This window comes from Ranitomeya variabilis, chromosome 1 (assembly GCF_051348905.1).
Source record: "Ranitomeya variabilis isolate aRanVar5 chromosome 1, aRanVar5.hap1, whole genome shotgun sequence".
NCBI classification, from domain to species: Eukaryota; Metazoa; Chordata; class Amphibia; order Anura; family Dendrobatidae; genus Ranitomeya; species Ranitomeya variabilis.
In genome coordinates this window covers 843,330,478-843,346,772 of record NC_135232.1, presented here as the reverse complement: position 1 = coordinate 843,346,772, position 16,295 = coordinate 843,330,478, and the positions used below count along the sequence as shown (strand labels likewise).

The 16,295-nt window shown below is 41.2% G+C and overlaps 1 protein-coding gene across 1 annotated transcript; it reads right to left on the bottom strand.

Moving 5' to 3' along the window:
• Positions 1–6,926: 6,926 nt before the first annotated feature.
• On the bottom strand, positions 6,927–11,364 carry LOC143772636 (uncharacterized). The gene is made up of 4 exons (XM_077260675.1): positions 11,218–11,364; positions 10,986–11,100; positions 8,564–8,656; positions 6,927–7,968 (listed from the first exon to the last, which is right to left on the bottom strand). The coding sequence occupies exons 1-4, from the start codon at positions 11,276–11,278 to the stop codon at positions 7,917–7,919; spliced, it is 321 nt and encodes a 106-aa protein (XP_077116790.1). The 5' UTR covers positions 11,279–11,364; the 3' UTR covers positions 6,927–7,916.
• Between the last annotated feature and the right edge of the window lie 4,931 nt (positions 11,365–16,295).

Here is a 16,295-nt window from a genome sequence, read left to right as displayed (position 1 = left end):
CTGCTACATAGCGATCATCAGATCGCTGCTATGTAGCTTAACCCCTTCACCCCCAAGGGTGGTTTGCACATTAATGACCGTGCCAATTTTTACAATTCTGACCACTGTCCCTTTATGAGGTTATAACTCTGGAACGCTTCAATGGATCCCGGTGATTTTGACATTGTTTTCTTGTGACATATTGTTCTTCATGATAGTGGTAACATTTCTTCGATATAACTTGCGTTTATTTGTGAAAAAAACGTAAATTTGGCGAAAATTTTGAAAATTTCGCAATTTTCCAAATTTGAATTTTTATGCCCCTAAATCACAGAGATATGTCACACAAAATACTTAATAGGTAACATTTCCCACATGTCTACTTTACATCAGCACAATTTAGGAACCAAAATTTTTTATTGTTAGGGAGTTATAAGGGTTAAAAGTTGACCAGCAATTTCTCATTTTTACAACACCATTTTTTTTTAGGGACCACATCTCATTTGAAGTCATTTTGAGGGATCTATATGACAGAAAATACCCAAGTGTGACACCATTCTAAAAACTGCACCCCTCAAGGTGCTCAAAACCACATTCAAGAAGTTTATTAACCCTTCAGGTGTTTCACAGGAATTTTTGGAATGTTTAAATAAAAATTAACATTTACATTTTTTTTACACAAAATTTATTTCAGCTCCAATTTGTTTTATTTTACCAAGGGTAACAGGACAAAATGGACCCCAAAAGTTGTTGTACAATTTGTGCTGAGTACGCTGATACCCGATTATGTGGGGGTAAACCACTGTTTGGGCACACCGCAGAGCTCGGAAGGGAAGGAGCGCCATTTGACTTTTCAATTCAAAATTGACTGGAATTGAGATGGAACACCATGTTGCGTTTGGAGAGCCCCTGATGTGCCTAAACGTTGAAACCCCCCACAAGTGACACCATTTTAGAAAGTAGACCCCCTAAGAAACTTATCTAGATGTGTGGTGAGCACTTTGACCCACCAAGTGCTTCACAGAAGTTTATAATGCAGAGCCTTAAAAATAAAAAATCATATTTTTTCACAAAAATTATCTTTTCACCCCCAATTTTTTATTTTCCCAAGGGTAAGAGAAGAAATTGGACCCCAAAAGTTGTTGTGCAATTTGTCCTGAGTATGCCGATACCCCATATGTGTGGGTAAACCACTGTTTGGGCGCATAGCAGAGCTCGGAAGGGAAGGAGCGCCATTTGACTTTTCAATGCAAAATTGACTGGAATTAAGATGGGACGCCATGTTGCGTTTGGAGAGCCCCTGATGTGCCTAAACATTGAAACCCCCCACAAGTGACACCATTTTGGAAAGTAGACCCCTTAAGAAACTTATCTAGATGTGTGGTGAGCACTTTGACCCAACAAGTGCTTCACAGAAGTTTATAATGCAGAGCCATAAAAATAAAAAATCATATTTTTTCACAAAAATTATATTTTTGCCCCCAATTTTTTATTTTCCCAAGGGTAAGAGAAGAAATTAGACCACAAAAGTTGTTGGGCAATTTGTCCTGAGTACGCCGATACCCCATATGTGGGGGTAAACGACTGTTTGGGCGCATGGCAGAGCTCGGAAGGGAAGGAGCGCCATTTGACTTTTGAATGCAAAATTTACAGGAATTGAGATGGGACGCCATGTCGCGTTTGGAGAGCCCCTGATGTGCCTAAACATCAAACCCCCCCACAAATGACACCATTTTGGAAAGTAGACCCCCTAAGGAACTTATCTAGATGTGTTTTGAGAGCTTTGATCCCCCAAGTGTTTCACTACAATTTATAACGCAGAGCCGTGAAAATAAAAATGCTTTTTTTTTTTTTCGCAAAAATGATTTTTTAGCCCCCAGTTTTGTATTTTCACAAGGGTAACAGGATAAATTGGACCCCAAAAGTTGTTGCCAATTTGTCCTGAGTACGCTGATACCCCATATGTTGGGGGAACCACTGTTTGGGCGCATGGCAGAGCTCGGGAGGGAAGGAGCGCCATTTAGAATGCAGACTTAGATGGATTGGTTTGCAGGCGTCACGTTGCATTCGCAGAGCCCCTGATGTACCCAAACAGTAGAAACCACCCACAAGTGACCCCATATTGGAAACTAGACCTCCCAAGGAACTTATCTAGATGTGTTGTGAGAACTTTGAACCCCCAAGTGTTTCACTACAGTGTATAACGCAGAGCCGTGAAAATAAAAAATATTTTTTTCCACAAAAATGATTTTTTAGCCCCCAGTTTTGTATTTTCCCAAGGGTAACTGGAGAAATTGGACCCCAAAAGTTGTTGTCCAATTTGTCCTGAGTATGCTGATACCCCATATGTTGGAGGGAACCACTGTTTGGGCGCATGGCAGAGCTCGGAAGGGAAGGAGCGCCATTTGGAATGCAGACTTAGATGGATTGGTCTGCAGGCATCACGTTGCATTTGCAGAGCCCCTGATGTACCCAAACAGTAGAAACCCCCCACAAGTGACCCCATATTGGAAACTAGACCTCCCAAGGAACTTATCTAGATGTGTTGTGAGAACTTTGAACCCCCAAGTGTTTCACTACAGTTTACAACGCAGAGCCGTGAAAATAAAAAATATTTTTTTTCCCACAAAAATGATTTTTAGCCCCCCAAATGTATATTTTCCCAAGGGTAACAAGAGAACTTGGACCCCAAAAGTTGTTGTCCAATTTGTCCCGAGTACGCTGATGCCCCATACGTTGGGGTAAACCCCTGTTTGGGCGCACGGGAAAGCTCGGAAGGGAAGGAGCATTGTTTTACTTTTTCAATGCAGAATTGGCTGGAATTGAGATCGGACGCCATGTCGCGTTTGGAGAGCCCCTGATGTGCCTAAACAGTGGAAACTCCCCAATTCTAACTGAAACCCTAATCCAAACACACCCCTAGCCCTAATCCCAATGGTAACCCTAACCACACCTTTAACCCTGACACACCCCTAACTCTAATCCCAACCCTAATCCCAACCGTAAATGTAATCCAAACCCTAACTTTAGCCCCAACCCTAACCCTAACTTTAGCCCCAACCCTAACCCTAACTTTAGCTCTAACCCTAGCCCCAACCCTAACCCTAACCCTAGCCCTAACCCTAGCCCTAGCCCTAACCCTAGCCCTAACCCTAACCCTAACCCTAGCCCTAACCCTAACCCTAACCCTAGCCCTAACCCTAGCCCTAACCCTAGCCCTAACCCTAATGGGAAAATGGAAATAAATACATTTTTTTAATTTTATTATTTTTCCCTAACTAAGGGGGTGATGAAGGGGGTTTGATTTACATTTATAGCATTTTTTATAGCGGATTTTTATGTTTGGCAGCCGTCACACACTAAAAGACGCTTTTTATAGCAAAAAAGTTTTTGCGTTACCACATTTTGAGACCTATAATTTTTCCATATTTTGGTCCACAGAGTCATGTGAGGTCTTGTTTTTTGCGGGACGAGTTGAAGGTTTTTAATGGTAACATTTTCAGACATGCGACAGTTTTTGATCGCTTTTTATTCCGATTTTTGTGAGGCAGAATGACAAAAAACCAGCTATTCATGAAATTCTTTTGGGGGAGGCGTTTATACCGTTCCATGTCTGGTAAAATTGATAAAGCAGTTTTATTCTTCGGGTCAGTACGATTACAGCGATACCTCATTTATATAATTTTTTTATGTTTTGGCGCTTTTATACGATAAAAACTATTTTATAGAATAAATAATTATTTTGGCATCGCTTTATTCTGAGGACTATAACTTTTTTATTTTTTCTTTGATGATGCAGTATGGTGGCTTGTTTTTTGCGGGACAAGATGACGTTTTCAGCGGTACCATGGTTATTTATATCTGTCTTTTTGATCGCGTGTTATTCCACTTTTTGTTCGGCGGTATGATAATAAAGCGTTGTTTTTTGCCTCGTTTTTTTTTTCCCTACAGTGTTCACTGAAGGGGTTAACTAGTGATATAGTTTTATAGGTGGGGTCGTTACGGACACGGCGATACTATATATGTGTACTTTTATTGTTTGTTTTTTTTTATTTAGATAAAGAAATGTGTTTATGGGAATAATATATATATATTTTTTTCTTTATTTAGGATTTTTTTTTTTATTTTTTTTTTACACATGTAGAAATTTTTTTTTTTACTTTTTAACTTTGTCCCAGGGGGGACATCACAGATCGCCGATCTTACAGTTTGCATGGCAGTCTGTGAGATCGGCGATCTCACTCATCGCTGCAGACTTACAGAGCTGCAGCTGCAGCCTGCTCCTGACCCGGAAGTACTCCCTGCAGGACCCGGATGCAGCCCCGCGGCCATTTTGGATCCGGGGCCGCATTCCCTTGTACTGATCGTCTCAGGGAAGCCCGCAGGGAGCCCCCTCCCTGCGCGATGCTTCCCTGTACCGCCGGCACACTGCGATCATGTTTGATCGCGGTGTGCCGGGGGTTAATGTGCCGGGGGCGGTCCATGACTGCTCCTGGCACATAGTGCCGGATGTCAGCTGCGATAGTCAGCTGACACCCGGCCGCGATCGGCCGCGCTCCCCCCGTGAGCGCCGCCGATCGCGCTGGACGTACTATCCCGTCGGTGGTCATACGGGCCCACTCCACTTCGACGGGATAGTACGTCCAATGTCAGAAAGGGGTTAATTACAGGCTTGCTTTGAGCGCCGACCACAGGGTGGCGCTCACAGCTAGCAGGGATCAGTAACCATAGAGGTCTCAGGGACCTCTATGGTTACCCTAACTGATGCATCGCTGACCCCCGATCATGTGACGTGGGTCGGCGATGCGCTCATTTCCAGCTGGATGGCCGGAAGCACCGGTTAAATGCCGCTGTCAGCGTTTGACAGCGGCATTTAACTAGTTAATAGCGGCGGATGAATCGCGATTTCACCCGCCGCTATTGCGGGCACAAGTCAGCTATTCAAAACAGCTGACATGTCCCAGCTTTGATGCGGTCTCACCGCCGGAGCCCTGCATCAAAGTGGGGGATCTGACCTTGGAAATACTATTCCGTCCAAGGTCAGAAAGGGGTTAATGATATGCCTGTGCTTCGGGGCGGCCTCTTGGGGGTGTCTTCATGTGGTGCTCTGCTTCAGTATTCACCACTATGGCTTCTGACAGGTCACTTATCCCTCACTGACCTGCCCCCCTGTTTTACATAATGAGCATTGTATATATTGAAAAAAAAATCACCTGCAGCAGGCAAGCCCCGGTGGCTCCTGCACTGCAGCCTGATCACATGTATAATGTACAGTTTTTTTTTTTTATGGTGCACATTATTGCATCTCAAAAAATTTCTAGAATTCATCCTTTTCTTACTTTTGACTCTGCAAAAACTCTTACTGTTTCTCTTATTCATTCTCGTTTGGACTATTGTAACTCTCTACTAATCAGCCTCCCTCTTACCAAACTCTCCTTCTCTCCAATCTGTCCTGAATGCTGCAGCCAGGATCATATTCCTCACCAATCGTTATTCCGGTGCCTCTACCTTGTGCCAGTCATTACACTGGTTACCTATCCACTCCAGAATCCGGTACAAACTTATTACCCTCATCCACAAAACACTCCATGGCTCAGCACCACCCTGCATCTCCTCCCTGATCTCATCCCACCACCCTACCCGTGCTCTCCGTTCTGCTAATGACCTGAGGTTAGCATCCTCAATAATCAGAACCTCCCAATCCCATTTCCAAGACTTTTCACGTGCTGCGCCAATTCTTTGGAATGCACTACCCAGGTTAATACGTTTAATCCCCACAGTTTTAACTGTGCCCTAAAAACGCATTTGTTCAGACTGGCCTACTGCCTCAATGCATTAACCTAACTACCCCTGTGTGACCCATTCAAAAAACTTAAACCATAATCAGGTTCCTCGCATCATGCTCTCATACACTTCATGCAGCTAATAGCCTCTGTGTCTGTACTGTTACATATTTAGGAAGTTAACTGGTTCATGCAGCTTTACATGAACACCCGAGCCTTACACTATGGCTGGTCCAAAAAACGAAAGCAATTGTTACCATCCACCTCTCGTGTCTCCCTTTTTTCCTATAGATTGTAAGCTTGTGAGCAGGGCCCTCATTCCTCCTGGTGTCTATTTTGAACTGTGATTATTGTTATGCTGTAAAGTCTATTGTCTGTACAAATCCCTTCTATAATGTAAAGCGCTGCAGAATATGTTGGCGCTATATAAATAAAATTATTTATATTATATTATTATTTTACAAAATCAGTCTGAAAATGGCACTAGCCATGCCTGCGCAGTAGCAGCTATCGGCGATCTGATAGCTGCTACTGCGCAGACGCTGGCAGCACCATCTTGCTAGAGAAAAAAAAGATTTCCTCCTCCAAGATGGCGCTGCCGGCGCCTGCACAGTAGCAGCTATCAGATCGCCAATAGCTGCTACTGCACAGGCGTGGTGGCGCCATTTTCAGACTGATTTTTTTTTAATTACCGTAAGTAATATAGAGAATTCATGAATAGGTCTAAGGAATGTAAAGTTTGAGGTACCAGTGTTTAGACTTTTTAAAGGGTTTTTTCATGAAGACAACACCAGTCCATATGTGTTATTGAGGCATGAAAGTGGAACACAACTGTGAAAATCCCTGACTAGCCACGGCTTGCCTGCCAAAATCAGATGAGCTGTTTGTCAGAGGTGCACAGGGCCGCATTTCAAAATGGTTTGTCTTTTATGAGACTATGTCTGTAAATGTTATGTAAGTCATTTTTTCTGCATGAATTCATGTAATTTTTTATCCTATGTGAATGTTTTAACTTTATTCCTAATTTATGTTATTTTAATAAAGTTCTTAGAAGTAATTATAAATCCCATGTGTTATCTTATTTTATAGTTTACAGTACTCTCCTACTCAAAATTGAACAATTGTCTGCTTCTCATGAAAAGCTTTTTCATCAGGCAGTTTCTTGGAATTAAAAGATTTATTTATGACTTTTCGGAATAATTTAAAATCTGACATGTTCAACAGTAGCATATTTACAATATGTAATCAAACATTTACATGTGGAATATATACATATATACATTTTGTACATGGTGTGTTTCGTTAGAGAACGTTCGGGTTGAAGAAAACAATTTAATAGTGTATTAATTATCAAATGGAAAGTGATCCAGTTTTTCATGATATTTTCTGTATCAATTTCTTGCAGTTCCCAAGATATCTAATTGCTGTCATTGAAAAAAAGTTATAATTGTTTATTACTAAACTGTCAAATCTGGTTTGATCGTGTGACATACAATTATGTGGCTTGTCACAATTCAGATATCATCACTTTGTCTCAGAACAAGACAGTTTTGAATGGCTCCAAGCAAAACAAGATCTTGAAAGTTTAACATTTAACATTTAATAGTTTAATATTTAAGAGATCTTGCACTTTGAACTTAAAGGGGTTGTCTGGACTTAGGGTACAAGTCTGCAGTCACTCTATACGATGGTTCACTGGTGAATTTCTGGTGCCGGCGCCGGGAGTAGCGGGCATGTGACTGCAAAGATGTGATTTGCATACATGCGGTTTAGTATCGACTAGACATGTGTAACCTTGTTCAATGAAAGCGTATTGAGCACAGCAGTACAAGTCTAGTCAGAATGTGATCGGAAGTCTGCAAATCGCATACTTGCAGTCATGTGATCGCTCGCTCCCAACGCCAGCACTAAGGAATCTTCACAGCACACAGTGCATATCTAGTGGCATACAGTGACTGCAGACTTGCACCCTAAGGCTGGACAACCCCTTTAATGTTAAATAAAGTGTTTTCATACTCCTGTGTTTGCACCCGTGCACTGGTGGGTGAGTATGGAAATATCCCTATTGGCAAAAGAGACAGACATGCTATCTAAAATTAGACTCCATTATAGCTTTTTTTCACCGAATCCATGAAAGAATAGGTCTTCAGAAAGTTATTTTCCGTTTGCAGTGGGGTGCCTGATAACTTTAATATGTTTAGTTTTCCTAAAGAAACAAAACACAATTTTAATATACACACATAGCTACAAAGATTTACAGGCTTACTTGTAAAAACAACACATTTAGAGGTTAACTCGTTAGGAATGGAGCTCAGAGTGTACATAGTACTTGCTAGAACATTTAAATATTCTGTCGTGTGGTAATGGATTGTCTGCTGGCTCAGAAGGAACTTTCCTGGACCCACCAGAGCATATGATTTGGGGGGGGGGGGGCTACTGTAAAATATATCACTAATTAGGTCTAATTGGCTAATTGTGAATCAATCGGAAAAGGTTCTATCTTAGTGTCAAGTAATCGGCTCCAAAGTCCGGTCCGAACTGGGATGTCTTCTGCTGAACTGTGTAGCATTTCTAACCTGACGAGGGCTCATTATTGTGCTGAGCCTTGGCTCGGGGCAGAATCATCTGGTGCTCTGGTGAGAGTCTGACCACAGATTCCCATAGTATGCAGTCATACCAATACACAATATACACAGGCATAGAAGACATTCCTAGAACTTCTATTGAAAACTACGACTTTGACTAGGAGAATATCATGGTTGACTCAATTGAAGTCCATCTTTCGTAAAGTAAACACTTACTTATTTTTTCCTCCTAGGATGGCTTTTACTTCTTTAATATTAGGATTCACACACTTTGTAGAAGATTTCTTTTTGGAGATTTTCAGGACAACCCTGGAATGAATTAAAAGAAAATTAAAATGATTAAAAATGTTATTATTCTCAAATAGCACAACTAGAGCAGCCAACACGAGTCTTATTTCTGCAGCCATTGATGTATTTAGCTCACAGAGGATTTTCCAGCCTAGATACATTTGCATCCACTTCTTAGCTCAGAGTAGGGCTATGTGGGAACACGTTTGCTGCGCTGGGATGTAGACACGAGTCTACACTGACAGCAAACAGAAATCTATGCCAAGGGTGAGGGGTTTACACACAGAGCATGTAGTACTGTGTTGTAGAGCTTTTTATTTATACATTGCAGGAAAGGGTTGTAACAAGATTTATACTTTGCTGGTCACGGAGACCGTCACTGCTAGAACCCAATCAATCATGAGAACGAGGGAATGGAGCAGTGACAGAGAATGTGCGCTACTGTGAGACTGGCGCCTACAGCTGAATGCAGTACTTGGCTATCTAGGGCACTGCCATACACATTAAATAGATCGGCAGTGGTCATGCCTGGCTGGATTCAAACAAGAAAATCTCTAGTGCGGCTGTCCTGTGACAACAGACATCAAACTGTAAATTATCACCAATTATTTGATTAGGTGAGAAGCTACAATCTTAGTAAAACCTTAAAGAGAGTTGGCCACTTAAAGGGAATCTGACACCAGGTTTTTGCTACCTCATCTGAGAGCAGAATAATGTAGGAAAAGAGACCCTGATTCCAGAGATGTATCACTTATCTTACTGGGTGCAGCAGTTGGGATACAATCAGGGTTTTTAGATGCAGCATATAGCTGAGCTCAAGAAGCTGTCCCCGCCCACACCACAGCTTTCTGTTTATATTGTCTATTGACAGAAAACTGCTATTCAGTGATGGGGCGGAGTTGGACCAGGATGCACAGCTCATCTTGTAGTGATATTCTCCTACTGATAAAACGCTCATTGTATTGAAACAACAGCACACAGACTAATAAGTGACACATCACAGGAATCAGTGTCTCAGACCCTACATCATGCTGTCCTCAGTATACATAGCAAAAACCTGCTGACAAATTCCCTTTAAATTGTATTTTGACTGTTCTACTCTTGCACTTCTTACTACAGCTTTCCTCAATGACTGGACAGCACCTCCTCCAATTGAAAAACAGAGCACATATTATATTTGGGTTTCAATTCGTGAAGGCTGATGGCAAGGTCTGGTCACACACTCCTCCATCAGTACCCAGTTGCAGACCGGGAGGGTCTGTACAGTGTAAAGTGCAGGAGGAGAATCTGTAATACTTATATATTAGCAACAAAATCATGTCCCACTTGTTAAAATAAGGATAAAGTGGGCAACCTTTAAGGTTTTATTTGCATAAGAGTGGAAAAAAACCTTTTGAGATCAGTTTCAGACTGTTTTTTGTTTGCCTATATTTTAAAACACATTTAATGATGTACAATAAAAGGATGCAAATGTATTTTTTCTGGTTAGCCACTGAAGGTATCACTCCTAGAATATGAGTCTTTTTGAGTGGCATAAAAGTATTTACATAAAACACATGTAAGAAATACCTGCAGTTTGAAGTTTAGTAGCAATTATGATACATTTTGAGCACAATACAGTGTTTTCTAATTCACTTTTTAAATCCATTTCTAAATCATTTTCCCAGCAGAATAAAAAGGACTTTTGTTCCAGTGATCAGGAGGAAATAATCACCGCATTATCCTCTGTACTTTATAATGCATAAAATATAACCTTTATTAATACTAATAATAAAAAGTGACATGAACCACAAACAAAAAAAGAAGAACCACCATCACCCTCTAAAATTAGAAACCAGGGGTGTGCCTGATCCTAAGTGATTGCTACACTTTTTCTGCCTTGCCACGGAGGTTGGCACCCTTATACCCCCTCATTGGCGCCCCCGCTCGTCGATGGCTGTCCCTTCTGACCCTGTATTGCCCTATTGGGATCAGGGGGGAAAGAAAAAACAAGACTAAATGTGAAAATGGTATAATCTCTGGTCTATAGGCCAAATAATATCTATGATACAATAAACCTATATGGGTGTCAGCCCAATCGTTGATATTGCACTGAAATATAGATAAAGTGAATATGTGCTTAGGGTGTATTGGCAGGAAAAAAATGGGAGGGGCAAATTAACCCTAGATGTGCCCTGCCTGTTAGCGGGGGCTGGCGCCCTATAAAGGGGCGCCCCCGCTTTCGACGGCTGGCCCTTGTGTCCTATTGATACTACATCTTATAAGAAAATTCTATTATATCAGATGCCAACCTCTCATAGATTATATTAAAAATAGATAATTTGAGATATTTTATGCTCAGATTACTTACACATACTCTTCATTGTCACATTTGGAGCTGGGAGGAAAAATTTCAAGCTGTGTAACTTTTTTAACCTGAAGTTGCTCTACAGCGACCTTACATCTGCAGCGCTTGCCACGGGAAACTAGAAAAAAGTAAATGATTATTGGAAATGAAGGTATATACTTTATACTACAATGTCATATCAACCTATATTAAATATATGGAATATATGAAGATAATGAAGTATAAATGGCTATACCTTGTGCAAGAGCAGAATTGAGCAGAACAACACTGAGGATGACAGCAATCTTGTAGACCATGATGGCTGGAGAGCGGAATCACTACTGACTGGAAAAGCGGAGACTGAGCAAATTGCTTCATACTTATATACTCTGGGTTGCATCACTGATGATCGCACTGTGGGAGAGGGAATTTTTCTAAACACTTCTAAGCACTGATTGATAGGAAATCATAACTGAAAGTGAAACAGGATCCTCTGGAATTTCCCCATCCATGCTATCGCGAACCATTTACGCTGATCAGCGACAAGGGAGCACGAAGGTTAATTTAAGAGATTGTACTGCATTATTAAGCTAAAGCATTAAAATAGATAATACACAACAGAAATTTTTGGATTTCAAGTCCCCAGGAAATATTTTCAGTACAAGTAACAGCAATGCGCTAAGCACAACTATTAATTATTATATCACTGCTATGTTACATAAATGTATGTAGTAAACTGTGGCAATAAAATGTCAGGTTTAATGCATACTTTCTATATTAAAGAGAACATGACAGGATATTCTTGCTGCCTGAACTATGGGCAACAAGAGACCAGCTTGTTTGTACATATGCGTTTGTATTGCATATTGCAACCATGATGGACAATACCTGCCTCCTAATTTAATACTGTGGGTTGTGCAGGCCAGTGTCTATGCTATGTATGTAAATACAGCTGGTGAAATAAGTATTGAACACGTCCCTAATTTTCTAAGTAAATATACAGTGGGTACGGAAACTATTCAGAACCCCTTAAATTTTTCACTCTTTGTTTCATTGCAGCCATGTGATAAATTCAACAAAGTTCATTATTTTTCACATTAATGTACACTCTGCACCCCGTCTTGACTGAAAAAACAGACATTTTTGCAAATTTAATAAAAAAGAAAAGCTGAAATATCACATGGTCATAAGTATTCAGACCCCTTGCTCAGACACTCATATTTAAGTCACATGCTGCCCATTTCCTTGTGATCCTCCTTGAGATAGTTCTACTCCTTCATTGGAGTCCAGCTGTTTTTAATTAAACTGATAGGACTTGATTTAGAAAGGCACACACCTGTCTATATAAGACCTCACAGTTCACAGTGCATGTCAGACCAAATGAGAATCATGAGATCAAAGGAACTGGCCAAGGAGCTCAGAGACAGAATTGTGGCAAGGCACAGATCTGGCAAATTTTACAACAGATTTTCTGCAGTATTCAAGGTTCCTAAGAGCACAGTGGCCTCCATAATCCTTAAACAGAAGATGTTTGGGACGACCAGAAGTCTTCCTAGACCTGGCCGTCCAGAAAAATTCAGCAATCGTGGGATATAAGCCTTGGTGAGAGAGGTAAAGAAGAACCCCAAGATCACTGTGGGTGAGCTCCAGAGATGCAGTAGAGAGATGGGAGAAAGTTCCACAAAGTCAACTATCACTGCAGCCCTTCACCAGTCGGGTCTTTATGGCAGAGTGGCCCGATGGAAGCCTCTCCTCAGTGCAAGACATATGAAAGTCTGCATAGAGTTTGCTAAAAAACACGTGAAGGACTCCCAGAGTATGAGAAATAAGATTCTCTGGTCTGATGAGACACAGATTGCCCTTTTTGGTGATAATTCTAAGTGGTATGTGTTTAGAAAACCAGGCACTGCTCATCACCTGCTCAATACAATCCCAACAGTGAAACATGGTGGTGGCAGCATCATGCTATGGAGGTGTTTTTCAGCTGCAGGGACAAGATGACTGGTTGCCATTGAAGGACACATGAATGCGGACAAGTACAGAGATATTCTGGATGAAAACTTCCTCCAGAGTCCTCTGGACCTCATTATGGCCGAAGGTTCACCTTCCAACAAATCAATGACCCTAAGCACACAGCTAAAATAACAAAGGAGTGGCTTCAGAACAACTCTGTGACCATTCTTGACGGGCCCAGCCGGAACCCTGACCAAAACCCAATTGAGCATCTCTGGAGAGACTTGAAAATGGCTGTCCACCAACATTCAACATCCAACCTGATGGAACTGGAGAGGATCTGCAAGGAAGAATGACAGAGAATCCCCAAATCCAAATCTGAAAAAAACAGAAATGTAGAAATTTTTGACAAAAGAAATAAAAAAGAAAAACTGAAATATCACATGGTCATAAATAGTCAGACCCTTTGCTCAGACACTCATATTTAGGTCACATGCTGTCCATTTCCTTGTGATCCTCCTTTAGATGGTTCTACTCCTTCATTGGAGTCCAGCTGTGTTTAACCCCTTAAGCCCCGAGGGTGGTTTGCACGTTAATGACCGGGCCAATTTTTACAATTCTGACCACTGTCCCTTTATGAGGTTATAACTCTGGAACGCTTCAACGGATCTTGGCGATTCTGACATTGTTTTCTCGTGACATATTGTACTTCATGTTAGTGGTAAAATTTCTTCGATATAACTTGCGTTTATTTGTGAAAAAAATGAATATTTGGCGAAAATTTTGAAAATTTCGCAATTTTCCAACTTTGAATTTTTATGCCCTTAAATCACAGACATATGTCACACAAAATACTTAATAAATAACATTTCCCACATGTCTACTTTACATCAGCACAATTTTGGAACCAAAATTTTTTTTTTTGTGACGGAGTTATAAGGGTTAAAAGTTGACCAGCAATTTCTCATTTTTACAACACCATTTTTTTTTAGGGACCACATCTCATTTGAAGTCATTTTGACGGGTCTATATGATAGAAAATACCCAAGTGTGACACCATTCTAAAAACTGCACCCCTCAAGGTACTCAAAACCACTTTCAAGAAGTTTATTAACCCTTCAGGTGTTTCACAGGAATTTTTGGAATGTTTAAATAAAAATGAACATTTAACTTTTTTTCACACAAAATTTATTTCAGCTCCAATTTGTTTTATTTTACCAAGGGTAACAGGAGAAAATAGACCCCAAAAGTTGTTGTACAATTTGTCCTGAGTACGCTGATACCCCATATGTGGGGGTAAACCACAGTTTGGGCGCATGGCAGAGCTTGGAAGCAAAGGAGCGCCATTTGACTTTTCAATGCAAAATTGACTGGAATTGAGATGGGACGCCATGTTGCATTTGGAGAGCCCCTGATGTGCCTAAACATTGAAACCCCCCACAAGTGACACCATTTTGGAAAGTAGACCCCCTAAGGAACTTATCTAGATGTGTGGTGAGCACTTTGACCCAACAAGTGCTTTACAGAAGTTTATAATGCAGAGCCGTAAAAATAAAAAATCATATTTTTTCACAAAAATTATCTTTTCACCCCCAATTTTTTATTTTCCCAAGGGTGAGAGAAGAAATTGGACCCCAAAAATTGTTGTGCAATTTGTCCTGAGTACGCTGATACCCCATATGTGGGTGTAAACCATTGTTTGGGCGCAGGGCAGAGCTCGGAAGGGAAGGAGCGCCATTTGACTTTTCAATGCAAAATTGACTGGAATTGAGATGGGACGCCATGTTGCATTTAGAGAGCCCTTGATGTGCCTAAACATTGAAACCCCTAACAAGTGACACCATTTTGGAAAGTAGACCCCCTAAGGAACTTATCTAGATGTGTGGTGAGCACTTTGACCCAACAAGTGCTTTACAGAAGTTTATAATGCAGAGCCGTAAAAATAAAAAATCATATTTTTTCACAAAAATGATCTTTTCACCCCCAATTTTTTATTTTCCCAAGGGTAAGAGAAGAAATTGGCCCCCAAAAATTGTTGTGCAATTTGTCCTGAGTACACTGATACCCCATATGTGGGTGTAAACCATTGTTTGGGCGCAGGGCAGAGCTCAGAAGGGAAGGAGCGCCATTTGACTTTTCAATGCAAAATTGACTGGAATTGAGATGGGACGCCATGTTGCGTTTGGAGAGCCCCTAATGTGCCTAAACATTGAAACCCCCCACGAGTGACACCATTTTGGAAAGTAGACCCCTTAAGGAACTTATCTAGATGTGTGTTGAGCACTTTGACCCAACAAGTGCTTCACAGAAGTTTATAATGCAGAGCCGTAAAAATAAAAAATCATATTTTTTCACAAAAATGATCTTTTCACCCCCATTTTTTTATTTCCCCAAGGGTAAGAGAAGAAATTAGACCACAAAAGTTGTTGTGCAATTTGTCCTGAGTACGACGATACCCCATATGTGGGTGTAAACCATTGTTTGGGCGCATAGCAGAGCTCAGAAGGGAAGAAGCGCTATTTTACTTTTCAATGCAAAATTGACTGGAATTAAGATGGGATGCCATGTTGCGTTTGGAGAGCCCCTGATGTGCCTAAACATTAAACCCCCCCACAAGTGACACCATTTTGGAAAGTAGACCCCCTAAGGAACTTATCTAGATGTGTTTTGAGAGCTTTGAACCCCCAAGTGTTTCACTACAGTTTATAACGCAGAGCCGTGAGAATAAAAATTATTTTTTTTTTTCACAAAAATGATTTTTTAGCCCCCAGTTTTGTATTTTCACAAGGGTATCAGGATAAATTGGACCCCAAAAGTTGTTGTCCAATTTGTCTGGAGTACGCTGATACCCCATTTGTGGGGAGGGACCACTGTTTGGGCGCATGACAGAGCTCGGAAGGGAAGGAGCGCCATTTGGAATGCAGACTTAAATGGATTGGTCTGCAGGCGTCACGTTGCATTTGCAGAGCCCCTGATGTACCCAAACAGTACAAACCCCCCACAAGTGACCCCATATTGGAAACTAGACCCCCCAAGGAACTTATCTAGATGTGTTGTGAGAACTTTGAACCCCCAAGTGTTTCACTACAGTTTATAACGCAGAGCCGTGAAAATAATTTTTTTTTTTTTTTTCACAAAAATGAAATTTAGCCCCCAGTTTTGTATTTTCACAAGGGAATCAGGATAAATTGGACCCTAAAAGTTGTTGTCCAATTTGTCCTGAGTACGCTGATACCCCCTATGTGGGGGGGAACCACTGTTTGGGCGCATGACAGAGCTCGGAAGGGAAGGAGCGCCATTTGGAATTCAGACTTAAATGGATTGGTCTGCAGGCGTCACGTTGCATTTGCAGAGCCCCTGACAGGGCCGGACTGGCCATAG

Bases quoted from the DNA above. Each gene is read 5' to 3' on its own strand.
- LOC143772636 (XM_077260675.1), bottom strand. From the start codon at position 11,278: ATGGTCTACAAGATTGCTGTCATCCTCAGTGTTGTTCTGCTCAATTCT. The intron at 11,101-11,217 runs GTATAGCCATTT...ACTTTTTTCTAG, and splicing joins CAATTCTGCTCTTGCACAAG to TTTCCCGTGGCAAGCGCTGC. The intron at 8,657-10,985 runs GTAAGTAATCTG...AATTCATTCCAG, and splicing joins TGTGACAATGAAGAGTATGT to GGTTGTCCTGAAAATCTCCA.